General features: G+C 39.7%; 1 protein-coding gene across 21 annotated transcripts in view; it reads right to left on the bottom strand.

Annotated features, from left to right (window-relative positions):
* The window catches only part of scrib (scribble planar cell polarity protein), a 114,057-nt gene that overhangs the window by 6,452 nt on the left and 89,200 nt on the right, over positions 1-18,405 (bottom strand). For 4 of the 21 annotated variants that reach the window (XM_056248396.1, XM_056248403.1, XM_056248397.1 and 1 more), the window contains 22 exons: positions 18,125-18,241; positions 17,825-18,013; positions 17,098-17,217; positions 16,958-17,014; positions 16,427-16,483; positions 16,092-16,172; positions 11,972-12,364; positions 11,175-11,246; positions 10,904-10,951; positions 7,939-7,989; positions 7,586-7,711; positions 6,860-6,970; positions 6,451-6,501; positions 5,945-6,094; positions 5,260-5,419; positions 4,942-5,173; positions 4,211-4,300; positions 3,945-4,127; positions 3,374-3,511; positions 1,743-1,882; positions 1,573-1,610; positions 1,132-1,206 (listed from right to left, as the gene is read on the bottom strand). In XM_056248396.1, the coding sequence (XP_056104371.1) occupies positions 1,132-1,206; positions 1,573-1,610; positions 1,743-1,882; positions 3,374-3,511; positions 3,945-4,127; positions 4,211-4,300; positions 4,942-5,173; positions 5,260-5,419; positions 5,945-6,094; positions 6,451-6,501; positions 6,860-6,970; positions 7,586-7,711; positions 7,939-7,989; positions 10,904-10,951; positions 11,175-11,246; positions 11,972-12,364; positions 16,092-16,172; positions 16,427-16,483; positions 16,958-17,014; positions 17,098-17,217; positions 17,825-18,013; positions 18,125-18,241 (2,679 nt within the window). The remainder of the gene's footprint in view (positions 1-1,131; positions 1,207-1,572; positions 1,611-1,742; positions 1,883-3,373; positions 3,512-3,944; positions 4,128-4,210; positions 4,301-4,941; positions 5,174-5,259; positions 5,420-5,944; positions 6,095-6,450; positions 6,502-6,859; positions 6,971-7,585; positions 7,712-7,938; positions 7,990-10,903; positions 10,952-11,174; positions 11,247-11,971; positions 12,365-16,091; positions 16,173-16,426; positions 16,484-16,957; positions 17,015-17,097; positions 17,218-17,824; positions 18,014-18,124; positions 18,242-18,405) is intronic. The other 17 variants (XM_056248408.1, XM_056248402.1, XM_056248398.1 and 14 more) reach the window with 16 other exon arrangements.

Genomic DNA, 18,405 nt, shown 5'->3' with positions numbered 1-18,405 from the left:
GACACCATGAGTTAGAGTGACTGACTTCAGTTGCCTGATTATACAGACACTATTTGGGGTCTGCTTTTGTCTGCACAGGACAATTTGAGGGCCAAAAACATGACATTGTGAATTAGTCTAAAGACACACTGTTCCAGCTTAACTTGTCAAGTAAATAATACAAAAACTTGTGCTCCACCAAACCAATCAAATTTGAAAACAAAAAAACAAAAACCTGCTTAGCAAATCAAAGCATTATTTATCCCTTTCAAAGATCCAATAAAGACGATCCAGATTCAGCAGACCTAAATCAGCAATATGTTGTCAACACCATAAATGTGTTAGCTGCATCTTCATACAAAAATAAATGCATCATTCATTCGTTATTGCTTCATTCATTACTTAATTTCAATTTAGTGGCACCAATTTAGACACCAGTTTGACAGATTGTCAGTCTCGCAGATTTGGTGGTCTTTTGGTCCAGTACCAGAGGAAGAGTATTGGAACATTAACTTCACCCCACATGCCCAATTTCCCTTCAAACAAAGATCCCAAAACACCAAGAAACACGACGTTCCATTGTTCCCATGACACCCTGCATCCCCGGTGGAACTGTCTCTCCCAGTGACATCACATGGCAGAGCCACATTCATCTCTGTTGAGAAAGAGTGCGCAGGGCCGCACACAGAGTGGAGGGAGGGAGAGGACAATGCAATGCTGTTTTCCTTTTTTAGTGCATTAGTATGTTATCCCATGTTTTGGATTAACGCAAAGCCCACGGACCAATCTGTAAGCCCCGCCTCTACGCTACATCTGCATAACCAGAAGAGAAGCACATGGTATTGACAATGTAAGTAGATTAAGAACAGGATGAGTTTAAGCAGTGGAAATGGTCCTTAGAGCCGAAAACTAAACCCAAATTTATTCTGACAACTAAGATCCAGAATGATGCTTAAAGCTGCAGTAACACGAATGACCATGCTGCTCACGCTGGCGAGTAGAGGGCCTGAATAGTTATTAATAGTTTTGAACTAGTTGTCAGAAGGGCCAGGGAGAGGAGGAGCAGGGGAAGCAGGGAAAGCCAGGAGGACAGGAGTGGATCAAAGGGTTCGGGCAGGCTGGACTCCTCGACGCTTTGCATGCAGGCAATACCTGAATGTCGTAAACGGGTTTGGAAGAAGGAATGGCAGCGAATTGTCGGTAGTCAAACTTCTTTTCTGACAGGGACTAAAAGGACAGCAAACAGGCATAAGCAGTGGAGAGATGGAAAGAGAAAGAAGGGGGAAATTAACATTGCAAAAGAGAGATGGCAGGATGGACGAAAGGGAAGGACAAGAGGGTGAGAAGCAGTAAAAGTACAAGGAAGGAAGAAGAAAGGGCAACAAAGAGATAAAGGAAAAGTTCATGGATGGTGTTCTACTTGCTATGGACATGACTGTTAGAGTAAAGAATGACTTTTTTTATCATAAAAAGTAAAACAATGTATGTTTGGTATTCTAGTAAGGGGATTAGTCACAACTACATTACGGGTGCTTCAAAATGTGCCGTTTGCTCTGTACTAAATGTAAAATATAAATAACAATAGCTTCATACCAGTCTGCCTGGTGAAGTCACTGCCCGTGGACTGATATCTGTTTAGGAAACAACAATGGATACATGTAACACATTTGCATGTTAAAAATGAACCAGCATCACCCAACAGAGCATGAAAACAGAGCTCGGCATTGTTTTGTTGTTCAGATCAATTTAAATGAGATCAGCACCTTCCATTGGTGTTGGAGAGGGTGTGGGCGCAGGTGACGGTGACTCCGACAGCTGATCCAACGTTCCACGCTTCTTCCCCTCTTTAGACTTGGCAATGACCATCTGGGCCTTCAAAGCATCCTGCTCTAGAGACTTCATCCTGGAAAGAGAGTGAGATACAGTGAGGCACAGAGAGTGAAGGAAGAATGCAAACGGTGTGTGGAGAGGGACAGGATGAGAGATGAAAGAGGAAGAGGTGCTGTGCACACTGATTGGTTAATACAGAAGTAAATTTGATGGAGGCTGTCAAAAATGTGAAAAGGTTATGAGAAAGGATCACAAACTAGAGATGCACCGATTATGTCTCATTTGTTGGTGGAACTGCAGAGTTTCTCCTAATGTAAGCCTTTTTCAAACCCAAAGCTCAAATGTATTTAGATCTTTGAGACACCAGTTGAACTAATCTGACCAATAAGCAATTAGTTATTAGCTAATCAGTCTTACTTTTCAAATACCAATCTACCTTTTTATGTAAACTGACATAAAAAAAACAAGTGGTTTATGCAACCGGCCACAGGATATTAATATGGTCATTTTAACAGCATTCTGTTTAGCTTCGGCTTTATATGATCACAATGTATTTTACTTTTTAAATATTTATGTAACTTCTAAAACAAATGGTCTTGAGATTGTTCATATAATGGCAGTGGACACACTGGACAGTGACCACAAAAGTATCGCAGGATGATCCCATATGACTGGTGGCCGTTGGTTTGCTGTATACGACAGCATGTTCATGAGACTATATTAGCACAGGGTGAGCAGGTAAGTAAATAATGGCTGCATTTACATTTTTGAGTGAACTATTTTTTTTAAGCCATGAACACATGCTCTGCCAAAATGCGTTAAGTCCGATTTAGTCTCATTATAGTGCACTCAGAAAGTCCATTAACAGATAATATGCACAACCATTACAAAATCCCAAGCTCTAATCTTTGAATCAGCATAATATTATTGTGCTATTATTTCAGATTTAGCCAAACCTAAACATGATAGCCTAAAAAAAGCTGTAAAAACTGTCAAATCTTTTAGTCTAAGTGGATGGTTTTTGGCCACAATATCTTGCAATGTGGAACAAAAAACACATTTAAGTGATTATTGGAAATCTGCCTGCATGTGAAAAATATTTTAAGTTTTTACATGCTGCACTGTTACACAGCTTCTATATGAAGGAGCCAAGTATCAATGGTTCCTTTATATAGAAGACCATTTTAATGAAGGTCTTGACTAGAACTAGTATCAGTGCACCTCTAATAAAAATAACTGCAAGCAACTTTAACAACAGCAAAGAAAAACATGTTATTAGGACAACATGGGACCTTTACTGATACACAGATGGGAGGAAAAAGTGAGCGAGCAAAGAGAAAGAGGGTGTGCGCCACCAAACTAAATAATAAATAAAATAGCACACGTGCAAAAGCAGTAGTGGGTTCTTGTAGGGCATGTTCATTTGTTCAGAAAAAGCCACAACAAAACGTTTCATCCGTTACACACTATGCACTATAAAATGTCCACAAGAACCAAGCACCCCAAGCAGTGACAAGCATCAGAGCTAAGCCCCCATGATGCTTTCTGGCTGTTAAGGGCAGACCTGGGCTGACAGGAAGAGGAGGAGCAGGAATTGGGAGGGGTTGCAGCACTGCCTAGTGATGCCCTCACACGGGACTGGTAGAGCCGCTTAGCCAGGTCTTGCTCATACTGCCTTACGTCCTCCTCTAGACCATAAGGCCTTGGGAGCAGCAAGTAAGAAAGTAGAGAGGATAGAAAACAATAACATACAAAAAAAAGGGAAGAGAGGAAGGAGCACAGATGAAAGGAAACACTCTGTAATGGACAGTAAAGATTAAGAAGGAGAGGTTTACATTGAAACTGAGGGCCATCAAAGACAAATGCACAGTATATCTGTGTGTATAAATATAATGTATATTTTATCTATTTGAACAATGTGAAAATGTCTTTGAAAGCCCTGTTCATCAAGGGGAAGACATGAGAAACAGGGTAGGTTTTTACTAAATGCCTGGAGAAAAAGATGAGATTAAGGCACCACAAGTGGACAGCTCTTTCGAGATCAGCGTTACAGAGGAATGGATGAGACCAGAGAGCAAAATGCTCCTAATGTGATACATTTTCATATAACGCATCATTCACGGTGGCCATTATACCTGGCTGCTCTCCACATGGCCCTCTTCTCTGCCTCCAGGGCTCGTTTTTCAGCAGGCGACAGCTCCTTGTCCATAGCGACGGCAAGCTCCGGGCTCTGCATGCGTAACCGATCTTGCTGCCTACGCTCTGCCTTAGCCGTCCGAATCGGAGCCACAGATTCACCGGGATAAACTGGGATCAAACTGTTAAGACAAACACTGGGTTCAAGCATTTCAAATATCCTGAAACATCACCAAACCGTTTAGCTCTGAGAATGAGCATTCACCCCGTCATGGAATTTGGTCTCTGCTCCAGTCTGAAGCCGTCTTCCATTGAATTTCGCTGGGAGTCGCCTTTACCGTCGACAGAGGAAGGACTGGGGAGCGAAAACAACAACTTTACTAGGGATGCACTGATGTATTGTTTAGCTGATAAAAGCAATTATCTGCAAAATCGGAAATTGACCGATAAACAACCAATGATTAAGACAGACGTATCCTCCCAATCAAAAGGGGGCAGAGAAACATATCAGACTGCAACTCATACGGTGTGTGAAGTTTGTCTCTTGCATACAATTAACAATTTAATGCAATCTCACTTTAACAGTTTTACAAAATTGCGCCGTTAACACAGGTTCTATTTGAGCCTATGCCAGGGTTGCCAAGTACGCAGTTTTTACATCCATAAATTGTAAAAAGCTGTGTTATTTCATATATTTTTTTTACAATATTACTGTTTATACTTTATTTTTAATCAAATAAACGTAGCTTTGGTGAGCATAAGATGCTTCTTTGAAAAACATTTTAAAAAAAAATCTTACCGACCCCAGACTTTTAAATGGTAGTATATATTTTTGTAATGCATTTTTATTATTAATCATCAAAGCTATCAGGATGGGAGTTTTAGATGTTTTGAGTGTGTTCTGTAATCAAAATTACAATGATAAAATACTACCTAATGAGAACAACTTTGCAACTATGAAAATCTAGCAAATGATTCCGCAAAAGCGCAGCTCACCCTGAGCTGCCACAGTGGCTGGGAGGCGTGGCACTATAGCTTGGAGGTGTGGCACACTGCCGTGGAGATGGGGAACTGTGACTTCCCAAGCTCTCCACCTTGTACTCCACACCATCAAGTATAACCTTTCCGTGAGCCTTCATATCTGCCACCTGTTTTGCCAGATCTTCCTCCTCATCCTCTTCGTCTTCATCCAGCATATACTCTTGTGCACTCTGTTCAATTCGCTTTGCTGAGGAAAGTCAATGACGCACAATTTAGCAAGATTCACCCATGAACTCAAGTTACTGTACACTTGACAACTACACAGACACAAACCTTCTTCCTCTTTCATTTTCTTCAGGTCCTCTTCTCCCACAAGTGAGATGCGAGGTTTAGGTTTGTCTGGTGTCTGCTGCTTCACATCAATCTCAAAATATTTCTGTCTGTCTCTGAAGGAGCGCTGCTCTGGACTATCTCTGCCAAAAGAGGGGGGAGTCTGGGAGAGAGAGAGAGAGAGAGAGAGAGAGAGAGAGAGAGAGAGAGAGAGAGAAGAGAGAGAGAGATGGACATTTAAGTTTCAGATCAATTATAAAGAACGCTTTACATGCAACCAAATTTCACATGCATCCGGCATGCAAGAGAAGCTCCCATGATGTTCTGAAATATTCAGACAATAAGTAAGAATTTGCACAAAAGTACCAAATATTTGCTGATCCACCACCATGACGATGCAGTGATTGCATAATTTGCTGCCATTGCAAAAAAGACTCAAATTATTGCTCTCCTGAAGCCTTGTCACCAATAATAACTGCCTTGATTCAGAGCAGAACACCGATCGAACACGTACCCATTCTTTACTGAAATGCATGCTGCCGGATGATCTGGCTTCTTGACATTTCGGACACGCAAGAATTACGTTAATTGTTGTGGTTCGAAGCGACATATACACCTGCACCACCACCTCTCAAGCTCAAAAGCATCCAAAGTGTCAGAGTGGTTCTGCTGGAGACGAGCTGGGTACCTTCGACTCCATTGAGGGGCGAGACAGGCGTGGCACGGCTGCCAGGCTCCTGTACTCGCGGCGGTCAGATGAGAGGGAGAGACGAGAGCTGAGAGGACCACTGCCCTCACCATCACCCTCATCCATAAACACCTCATTATTCAGCACAGGCTGAAAGAGCCATCATGTACAGCATATCAACATCCCGCTTGCAAACAATGTTGCGTTCTTAAGTTGTGGTGAGTCAATACACACCAAATAAGGGTTATGTGTCAGGAATCATACACTTGCTGACTTAAAATAAAAAGGGCATCATACACTAAACAACGGAGGATAGTCTGAAGCTTGAAAAAAATCGGTCTATGTCCACACGTGATTGTGACATCTGTGCAAACTCAGACTGGCCAAAATCTGAAAAGACTGACTTTTAGCAACTAGCCCTGATGCTTCAGAACTAAAAATCGGAGCAAAAACTAGGGATAAAGTCATGTAGTGTATTCCAGTTTAAAACAGCTCTTTAAAAATACCTCTGGTGACGGTTGCTTTGCGCTGACATTGTTCCGTGGAGCGTAAAGATCCTAACAAATGAGAGTGAAAAGGAAAGATGATTCAGTTAAGACACACTTGATACAAAACAAGTCCTGTTGGATGAGAGGACACACTTTACACACTGTAAGGAGTCACAATATCAAATCAAGAACATCAAACAACCAAGGTGACAGATGAATGACGCACATTAGTGACCCTGTGAAATGAACTCCTGGATTCGACAGCACCATACGAGTGACTCATGCACAACAACAGCAAATAGGAAACAAGCTCCCAAAGGAACAAGTCTCCAATGGGAAGACTCCCCAAACAGGAAGTATGGGTGACCAAGCACTGAATTACGGGGGAACCACACATGCTCACAGCCTTGAGGAGCATTTGTCCTACCTGTGGGGGTTCCAGTACGGCCAGGGAGTGTGGCACAGCTGCGAAGGCCTTATATACCTGCTTGATATTGATGGGGTATTCCTCATGTGTGTCAGGGGATGGGGCACGAGGCTGTACGAGGGGTTGGGGGGGGGGTCGAAGACGGAGGGGTGGAGGGGTAGAGAAACAGACAGAGGACAAAAAGGATGGAACAGCTAATGAGAGACAGAGCAGCAAAGGCAGAGCACAGGAGGAAAATGCAGGGCTAGACCGCATGCAGCCCACTCGCCAATGTCAGTGGAAAGATGGAGGGAGAGGAAAAGAGAGAGATTGATAGTATGAGGGAGGTCTGTGGTTATGGTGACTGGGGCAAACGACTCTGGACGATATTTTAGTTTACACTGGTATCCTGAGATAATGCGAGTGTAAACCTTGCTGTGCAAACAATGTGGTTTGTGTGATTAGGGAAAGAAAAAAAATCCAAAAGAAGTGTCTTGATGATAGAAAACAGGCACAATGTTACTTGCAGTGAGAAGTTGATATGTCTTTGTTTTCTAAACAACCCGTTTCTTTGACCTGGATTATGGTGTGACCGTTTGTTAGGCTTAATAGGCACATCGGTAATCACACCTTGGAATATATTTGGAGAAAATATAACAACAGTTGCGTTCTGTTGGTCTTTAGGCATGGTAACTGAGGATGAAGGGGGAGCCTCATTAGGGTTCAGACAGTGGTGAGGGATCTTACAGTGGTCTGAGAGCTGATGGGAGAGAGGCCATGCTGGAAAGGGTTGGGACTGCTGTGGCCATCCTGACTGGCTGGAGACACAGCGGGTCGCACCCTAGAGAGTGGCTGGATGGCACCAGGTTTAGTCTAGAAAGAGAGAGAAATTAAACAACAGTAAATCCAACCATCCACCATTTGGGTAGAAAGTACTATAGCTAAGACACTTTCCAGTGACCTTCACTGTATTTGACATTTGGCATTTGCATAATGATTGCAAGTTTAACATAATATGGTCGGTAATGTAATTCAGATTAATATTAGCATGAACTTGCTCTAGTATATATTACAAGATATCTACACTTTTGGACACTCACTGATGATGAATTATCCTTGGTGTTTGCATTTGAAGGGAACTGAATGTTTGACTGAAACACACAAAAAAGAAAATTATGAACATGGTGTAAAAATTAGTGAAAGAAAGAGAACGTTTTCACATGGGATTTGCCGTTTCAAGTCTAGTAACTGCACATGTGGGCTTTATTATATTATAATTCAAAAGAATATAATATATTTATATTATATATTATAATTTCTGTTCTTTTGAACTTTTCATTAATCAAATATTTTTTTTATCATGGTTTCCAGAAAAACATGTTTTCATGTTTCTTTAAATGTTTCTTGAGCATCAAATCAGATTATTAGAATGATTTCTGAAGGATCATGTGACACTGGAGACTGGAGGGTAACACTTTACTTGAAGGGGTGTACATAAGACTGACATGACACCTTCATAACCATGACATGACATGTGTCATGAATATGAAGTAGGGTTTATGCATGTTTATGACAACCGTCATTAAGTGTCTTTCGCTCAATAATGACATTTTGAATGCAAATATGACATTGTTTGAGATGTCTTTGTTATGACATCTTGACATAAACCATAACATCATAACCTGTCAGTGCCTTTGTCATGACAACTTGACATTAAATTAAGTTAAACTGTCATGTGGTTGGTTTTGACATTGGCTGTCATAAGGCCATTATAACTGTGTCATGAATATTTTTCGTGACCTCAACTACAGTGGTACACATTGAATTTGTCATTAAAAAGTTATAATGGCTTCATGAGAGCCAATGTCAAAACCAACCACCTGACAGTTTAATGTAATGTTAACCCATAAATAGGGGTGTACGATTTCACGGTTTTTGATCGTGGACGATTAAAATGTCTCCACAATCTACTTTTGAGGAAATATCGTAGTATCGTGCATTTTATCAGTTGCAGTTCTGGCGCTGAGCTCCGTCTCAACATACAACAAATGTTAACGCAGAGGAACGGGACACTGTAGTTCACAGAAGTTCATTATTTGCATGTGCTTTAAAGCCTTGCTGGTTAAACATGTAATTCACGTGCTGATGCGCTGTTCTGACGTGTGCTTTCTGAGCGCATACACCCGAAGCACACGGGCACTAAAAGCCTGTCTAACAGCGTCTGTTTACTGGACTACGTTATAAGTTATCTTTCGAGTCTTATTGCGCTAATATTGTCAAATACACACAAGGTTTACATAAACAAAGTTGGTTATGTCTAAAGTGAAAGCAAACAGAAAAAAATTTAGAGAAAATCTGCTTGTCAAATGCGTGTATATTAGATGCGTCGCGTGCAGCTCTTAAAGCGACAGTAGCCAGTTAGTAAACAAGCTGCCTCTTGTCCTTAAAGAGATAGTTCACCCAAAAATAAAAATTCTGTCATTATTTACTCACTCTAATCAATGTTGTTCCAAACCTGTATTAATTTCTTTCTTCTGTTGAAAATAAAAGTTATTTGGAAGAATGTGGGTAACCAAACAGTTGCTGGTCCCCATTGACTTCCATAGTAGGAAAACATATACTATGGAAGTCACTGGAGTACAGCAACTGTTTGGTTACCCACATTCTTCCAAATAACTTTTATTTTCAACAGAAGAAAGAAACTTATTCGGGTTTTAAACAACTTGAGAGAGTAAATGATGACAATTAAAATGTTTTGGAGAACTATCCCTTTAATGTTAATAAAACAACAAAACACAAAGAGGAAATCACTCACTGCTCTTGACTGAGAACTTTAGTAGTAGCTTTAATAATAATTAATGTATAATTTATACAGTGAAGTCTATGTTGTGTTTTATTTTCGTATTTGTTCATTTAGCCTAATTACTTTCTTCAATGCTACTGTTAAATACCCCTACTGTAGCTGAAAAAATAAAGCACTGTTTATTTCATTTGTATATTAAGTTGTGTATGCTTAATGTGTATCTTTGTTCCTAATTCTTAATAACAAAGAAAATAATGATAAAGATTTTTATCTTCGCCACGTTGGCCTAAATGTCTGCCATTCTTTTTTCTTTTGTTACCTATAAGGCTTTTTTTTTTAAATAGGGACATTAGTTTGGCTGTAATGCTCAGTCACTTGCAAAATAGAGTAAAACCAACATGAAAAAGAATCATGATAAAATCGTTAATCGTGGTTTTCCTGAAAAAAATCGTGATATGATATTTTTGCCATATCGCCCACCCCTACCCATAAAGCTAAGTGGTTTCTTAAGTTTGATAATTAATCTGCTATGTCATGTTTATGACAGGTTGTGTTGTCTTAGTAATGTCAAGTTGTCATGACAAAGACACTGACAGGTTATGATGTATTGATTTATGTCAAGGTGTCATAACAAAGACATCTCAAACAATGTCATATTTGCATTAAAAATGTCATAACTGAGCAAATGACACTTAATGACAGTTGTCACAAACATGCATAAAACTTCCTTCATATTCATAACATGTGTCATGTCATGATTATGAAGGTGTCATGTTAGTCTTATGCACACCCCTTCAAGTAAAGTGTTACCGCCCCGGGTAATGATTCACCTTTACCATCACAAGAATAAAATATATTTTAAATATATTAAATAGAATTATTATTATAATTTAAAATGTTTTCTGTTTACTGTATTTTTTAATCAACTGAATGCAGCCTTGGTGATCATAAGAGACTTTTTTTAAATCACCAACCACAAACTTTGAACAGTATGGATATGGATATTATCATTTGTTACATTCACTACATATGATTCCCAAGGTCTTATTACGCAGTGTTAATTTAAAAAGCTGTAGTTACATGCTCAGTTGCTTGGTTTGGTGTAAATACTATAAGAGTCAGGCATTTCACTGCTGCAGAGAGCATGAAAAGCAGGACATGCTCAGTTACAGTCAGGCTCGTACACCATTCCTCTCTTAACATCTAATGCAAAGCCAAATGGAGCTAGTGCAGGCCATATAAGGGCTAGTCAGCCCACTTACATATCGAACCTCTCTTCCAAGCATCGCAGAGGAAGATTTGTGGGACTGCTGAGAAATATGGAAATGTCATGACGACGGGTGGAATCAGAGCACATAGGCCATCAACAAGAATACTAACTTAATGAAGACATTAACTAGACTTGTAAAAAGTAGACCTGATAAATCTGTACAGCCTTCCCAATGGAAAATGTTTGACAGCCACATGAAAACAAATGAGAAAAGAAAGGGCTGATAATGGAAATGGAGTGAAACCGATTTAAGTGGGACTGACCTGCGAGTTGTGTGGAGAGTGTGCAGCATCTCGGACAGGACTGTCAATCCTGAGAAGCTCCGACGGTGAACCCTGAAATACAGAAAAATTAACATCACTAGAGCAAGTACAGGAAAGGAATTGCTCATTGTCAGTGAAGTGCTTCACAAAGCAAGATGAGCTTTGTGTCTGCCATTTCCAATAAGCAAAGTTTTATAGAAGCAGTTAATCTTCATTTGAGAGTAACAATAGCAAACCATAAACAACTGCACTTGATGACAAATGTGTTGTATTACGTGCCTCAGATCATTTGAAATCAAGCAGTGATGCCATAAAAACACATTCGTACAAACAGTGTCTACAACAATGTCATGCTACAGAAAACATTTTAAACGTTTCTTTAAAAACCACAGTGTTTTATGTTCCTGTAAATGGCCAGTGGCAGGTCAGAGGCCTTAGCCCTTCTGTTGATTTCACATTCAAAGCATTCTCAGTCACTCTGGGAATGTTTAAATGCCTCAAGAGTCAAGACCATACGTTAAAGCACAGTACAAAGTCCCATTTTTGCATCCGTTCCATTTTCAGCTTCACCTATTTCCTAAACATGGGAAATGTACATAGACATGTATTTTTCTGTGAAACAATTTTACAACCAAAGGATGTTTTCAAAGACATTGATAAGTCTAAAGCAGCTATTCAAGTCTTTGGATGGCATTTGGGATTAAGGTGGTATGTTAACTCTAAATAGCTACTGATGACACACCATGCTTGACCAGAAACACACTCAGTCACAAAACACACTCCTCAAGGCTGCTTGCCTTGCTGTACAACCAGGGTTGCAGCTGCCCATGCCTGCCGTAACCCACAGGTGGCCCTGATAAAATGCGCTCCTCAGGAGGGCAGCCTTTGCCCTTGCGATTAGCCACAAGGAAGGGGTTTTCACTAAAGCAGATTGGCTGGGAGTCCACAAAACATTCTTCTTCCTGGTTAGTTTCTTGTGGCACTCCTAGAGCTGGGAGTGGGTCCCATGTGTCGGCTTGGGGCTGTTTTAAAGCCGTTGAACTTGCGGCAGTGCAGACTGGAGATGAAGGGAGGGCAATGGGCTCTACATGGTACATAGAGGCATGGACTTTCTCAAAACCCAGGGGATCTACGGGGCCAGCTGGCATGGCAGCCTCCATTGTGACGAATGCAGCAAAGGAGGGAGAAAACTGAGGAATGAGAGAGAGAATGTGGTCGACAGAGACAAAAGGGAGAAATAATGTGAGCAGGAAACAAAGACAGATAAAAGAGCAGAGCAACTAATGATACATAAAGGGGAAAGGAAAATGTCATGAGAATGAGAACACAGAAAATGTAAAAGAAAAGAAAAGCAGTAAAGAGTGAAACAGTTGGGTTTAGTCTGGCAGAGTTGGGAAGAATCACAGCCATGCTAAAATCACAAACATCTACCGCTAATTCAGATGAGTGAGGAGCTAAATACAGCTATCCCATCATCCTGAGACATCTCACAGTGAACAGTCACTCAATCCTGAACATTTGCACTAATGTGCTGTGTGCTTTAATATAGACTTTAGGCTTGATATGTCCTGTGACAGACTCAGAGAAAACTTAATGTGACAATTACAATCAATTAATTCAATAACCAGGGAGCTGTTTTTCTGTTTCAGTGCTGTGTTATCTTAGTATTAATTATATAATATTATAGATTTCATTAATATTTTGAATTAACCTTGATGGTTATATATTCAGTTTTCATTTTGATTTTAGCAATTTTGTTGTACTTTTGTCATTTTTGTTTTTTATATATATTTCTAATATTTCTTTAATTCATTTTAAATCAGTTATAGAACATTTTGTACTTAAAAGTTAATTTTAAAAATCTTTAATAAAATCTTTTTCACCATCATGAACGTTGAATGATACTTTAAGAGAACACTGAAGTTTAAATATACAACCTAATTGAAATCATAAGTAGTTCTTACAAGTGCATGTAACTACAGAGTGGACACTAACCACAATATGCAAACATGTACGTAACTTATTACTATTAACTTAAGCATGCAACTTTACGAAGAATTATAAATCTGTTCTCTGATTCTCCTCACAGGGGAAAAAATGCTTCAAATGTGGCTTCACAAACAGGTGCAGTTGGTGGCACATTGTGATGCTTAAGTTGTGACCGTCGCACACAGTTAATGGCCTCATTCTGATAAAAAAACTTCATTCAATGGCTCTTGTGTGCAGATAAAAGTCACTGCTCTACAAAACAGTATCTATAAATAGCCGTGACTAAATGGTTCTTCATATACCACGAAAAACGGTGCGCTAGTGTTTCCCTGTCTAAGAGCAGTCCACCCCCCCTCCCCCTCCTCCATTCCTCACTTAACTTTGCTAACAGCTGCTAGTGCTATGTAGGTTATACATTCCCAGAAAATAGCCAGGCTAAAAATGATGACAAAGGGGCAAGGAATATATCAAGGAACATCAAAAAAACAAATTACAAAGCTCAAATTACATCTACTACATTTTATAACCTTTACTGAACATCACTAAAGCCAATAAATCACTGTAAGTGGGATGTTTGTGTGGAATTAACAATACAATTTACTGACTTAACTCTAACTCAACGTCCAACAACCAATGGATACTGTTATTATTTCAGTGAAAGTTAAAACACTCAGAAAAAAAAGAAAAAGAAGAAAAAGTAGTGAAGAAAGTAAAGGAGGATTGAGTGATAAAGAAATAACAGAAAAGTCAGAGTTGTAGAGTAATAGCAGTGGTACACTCACAATACGATGACAGGAGCTGATTCCAAACGGCTCGACTTAGATAACTTAACTGTCAAGCTCTTCCAAGGGTCCCTCATTCTCAATGGCCACACCCACCCATTAAACCATTCAACCAATCAGCTCACAGCATACATTTTAAAATAACTTGAGCTACTGTCAGCTGTCGGCCGGCACCTCCCCCTCACTACCCCTCAAGCACCGGCAAATACAATCTGTATTTTGTCAGAGGTATGGCTGGAATGACCAGCAGCTGGACTGCTTCACCTTTGGCACTACTAGTAAAAGGAGCACTACAACGCAAATGTAAAGCTTGACCTCATAATGTTTCAGAAGACCAATACACTAAGCATTCAAGCATCTGAGGAAATATGAGCTGACCCATAAGCTTTGTTACTTTTAATAAGTAACAAAGACTATGCTTTTAAATTCTGCCAATTTGATCACAAAATTCAAACAAATGTAATTTGGATGCTCTTTAATGTAGTGTGACAGAACGATCTCTGCAGCCGCCTCAGTTCAAGTGGCGTACAAGTGTACCCATCATCTTAACTACTTAGTTACAGCATAAAATAAACATGAATCAACAATCAGGTATTTAGAAAGAAACAGTAGAACTTACTGAAATGTATCATGTCTCATGTTATCTCTCAATCAGTGTTTCAACCGCAAAAGAAGTGTCAATAAAATAGCTTGTAAACAATGTACATTACTTCGTATTTACCTCAGGGAAGCTATTCAATATCCATAAACTCGTCAGTTTATTAGAAATAATAACTTTATATATGTAATATACAGTTTTAGAATATTTTTACCTGTTAGTGATGTCTTATTGAATGCATGTCTGAATAAATCGGTCACGAAGACAAAAAACGCGATGACAACCATTATTTAAATGTTGTACATTGTAGAATGTGGAAATATAACTACATAAAGTTTATATAAAAACTGTCCAAAATGTTTTAATGTTTCTTATTGTTGATTATTATATCTAAAAATAATTAGCAAGATAATTTTAATAGTTTAGACTCATTCAAACCTTTAAAGTGCCCCTATTATGGATTTTTGAAAATGACCTTTCATGCAGTGTGTAATGTAGATGTATGTGAATGTAAACAGTCTGCAAAGTTGTAAAGCTGAAAGTGCATAAATAAAATTAGTTTTTCTCAAAAGAAAGAGTCAACTCTAAACCGCTCAAATGAGTCGTTTGGAGTTCGAATCTATTTTTGCAAAGTTCACACGTCATGACTTGCTACATTTGCATAATGCCCCCCTACATTCTGCGTGAACAGTCACAGGACATCTTGCTGTAGCTTGTTCGTGTGGATATCATGTCGTCAATTCGCTTGCGTCTCTTGTCTTTTGCGATGGAGGATCGGGTTGAATGACTAGTTCTTCCAATGTTTCATCATCGGACTCGCGCTCGGATTGATATGGTAAAATCGACGTCATCGTTCGTTACCGTTTTTAGTTTACAGTGTACAATCGCTGAGCTGTCGGAAGCCTCCGGATGGAGCTGAAGTTCAGTTATGGCAATCGACGTTTTTGTTTTCGACATGAGCTGTACGTGGTAGACCAATCACAACAGACTGAGCTGTCTGGCCAATCAGAGCAGAGTAGCTCACGGAAAGGAGGGATTTAGAGAGACTGATTCATCCATGGAGTCGTTTGAGAATCATTGAAAAATGTGGTGATGTGAAATATTTATTATGAGAAAATTAAACGTTTTTTTGACCGTTGATGCATGTAAACCTGTTGTAGGAGACCTCCTAAACAAAATTAGGACACTTTAATGTTATTAGTATTGTACCAACTGACAGTATAGTTTACAGATTTAATTGAGAGACTTTCTTTCCAAACTGATTCTGATATATATCCAAATGATTTGAAATTGGAATCGAATCAAGAAGTTGTAAATTGAAATCAAATAGAAATAACTGAATAAACTGTCAATACTCAGGCCTAGTCTGCAGGGACGAAAGCTCATTTCATGGACGTGCAACAGCCAGTGGGTGTATGCACTTTGATAAGAAAGCATTTGTTTGGAAATCCTTACATGGCATTTATGTCCAAAAGTCTTTCAAATATTTTTTTTCTAGATGCTTTCTAGCCTATTTACTAAAACATGATGCTACATGTAGGTACTTACTCTGTTAACTTTCTGTAGACTAGTCATAGGCAGAGCCGCCAGTGTCTTGTAGTCCAGTTTCAATGGCCCAGTGCTCAAATTCTGTCGAGAGAGCATTAGAAAGATTACATTGAAAGATCTTTGTTCACTGAAAGAACATGTTCAACAATCTTCTGAACTTTATTTAGACTTTTCATTAAGCTTTGAGTATGAGGACACAGTATCTAAAGGGCTTCTAAATGTTCAGAGGTTCAGACATGACTCATTTGTTCATGTTCAAGGTGACGGCTGGTCCCGTGATTCACTCCTGGAGCCTTTATGTGGGCCGTTATGACAGGGAGGGCATAAGGCCTCACCTCAGTTTCCTCCTCCAGCAAGCGAGTTGCCTCCTCGCGCTCCAAGCGCATTCGCTCCTTAACCGAAAGAGGGAGGGTAATAAGGAGGGAGTGGGAGGTGGGTTGGTGAAATTTACCCAATCACACACGTGCACACATTTTACCGACACAAATATGGACACACACACACACACACACATTCCGATGACATCCATTGCACAGATGGGGATGAGGTTTAGGTGACACGAGTCATGGATGAAAAATAAAATCAGGGAACCATGTAGACACAAGAACATATTTAATGAAGGAGATGAATGGAATTGAGAAGAAACAAGATGTGATGTTTGGAATGAGCAACACCCAAAATCATTCAGAAGGGTTTGGGGGAAAAGTGGGGCATAAGATAAGAGAAAGAGAGAAGAAAAAGGACAGATCCACATTTATTAGTTATAGTTATAGGGGAGATTTGGAAGTTGTTGTCATTTTAATAGCAATTGTTATTATGATAATAATCTGTTATGACAAAGGCGATTTGGGGAGGAAATTACTCACCACTTTTTCCATCTCCTCCCGTTCCCACTGGGACGTCTCTCTTACCATTTCTACCTCCTGCGGGAGAGTTCAGACAGAAGAATATTATTTTTCCGTCCATGCCACAGTTCTTCCTATTCTGTGTGCCGCAGAGAGCTCACCTTCTGCATGATGTCAATCTCTTCAGGACTCAGGTCTCTGTCTACTGACGAGATGCTCTCCATACTGTTCTTACGAACAATACCGGCCGCAAACGGGTTTGCAATAACACCAGGGGATGCCTGAAAAATCAAATTAATTACAAATAAATATGCAAAATATGTAGTAGTTTATACAGCACGGTGCAAAAGTCTTAGGCACGTTAATATTTACCAAAAATAAGACTTCAAGCCAGTTATTTATATATTTTGCTGTAGTGTCAGTAAGAAATGTCAGTTTACATTTCAAAAGATTCCTTTTGCCATTAATTGTAATAATCCAGTGAGATTTTTGTATGCACAAGGAGTCAATATGCTTCACACAGAGACCTGATCACAGTTGACACAGTTCTTCTGGATTTAGCGTCTGTCTCAGTATTTTCTGTTTCTTCATGTAATCACAGACAGACTTGATGATGGTAGGATCAGAGGGGATACAAACAAAATATTTTGGTTGTCAGACTCCTTGTGCATACACAAATCTCACTGGATTATTACAATTAATGCAAACGGAATGATTGGAAATGTAAACTGATATTTCCCACAGACACAACTGGTTTAACCATTTTTTGGGGTGAAAATACTAACCTGCCTAAGACATTTGCAAAGTACTGTACATATTATTATATAATTATTTGAGCCACAGCTGGACACCAGAGCAGATCGCTTCTCCTCCTGTAAAAGTGTTTACCTCTATGCCCGTAGCGTTTCTTGGGTCAAAGCCATCACACACAAGCATAACCAAGGAATCACCGGAGGCACGCAAGACCCTCACTGCTTCCGTGTGGGTCATACCCAGCAGACTGTTGTTGCCCACCTCAAGAATGCGCATGCCCACCCGCAGTCGGTCATCTCGTGCAGCGGCACCACTGGTGCTCACCTATAAGAACAAGTGAGTAACAAATCAAGGATTTACATGACTGTAGTGAGGAGGAAACCAGACCAGTTTTTTTGCAATCAGAATCCTGAAGGGTTTAAGCTTTATGGTTACCTTGGAAATGAAGATGCCCTCATCTGTGGGGTCAAAGGGGTTTCCTGCATGGCCTTTAGCGCCACCCCTGATGCTGATTCCTAGCTTTTCTCCAGGCTGCTTGTGAATGACAATCTCCTACAATAACACAGATATGTTTTAGAGGGTATGTAAGGGTATCTCATTGCAGGCCATTATGCCGTATTTTCAGGAAAATCTAATATTTGTTAGATTTGACTGAGCCAAGAGAACTTCACAGATGTGACTGTAAGAAACCATCTGACCATACTGTAGGTTTTGCT

This window comes from Rhinichthys klamathensis, unplaced genomic scaffold (assembly GCF_029890125.1).
Source record: "Rhinichthys klamathensis goyatoka isolate OS25496 unplaced genomic scaffold, OSU_Roscu_1.1 h1tg000055l_1, whole genome shotgun sequence".
Classification (NCBI taxonomy): Eukaryota; Metazoa; Chordata; class Actinopteri; order Cypriniformes; family Leuciscidae; genus Rhinichthys; species Rhinichthys klamathensis.
This window is presented reverse-complemented; position numbering and strand designations above follow the sequence as displayed.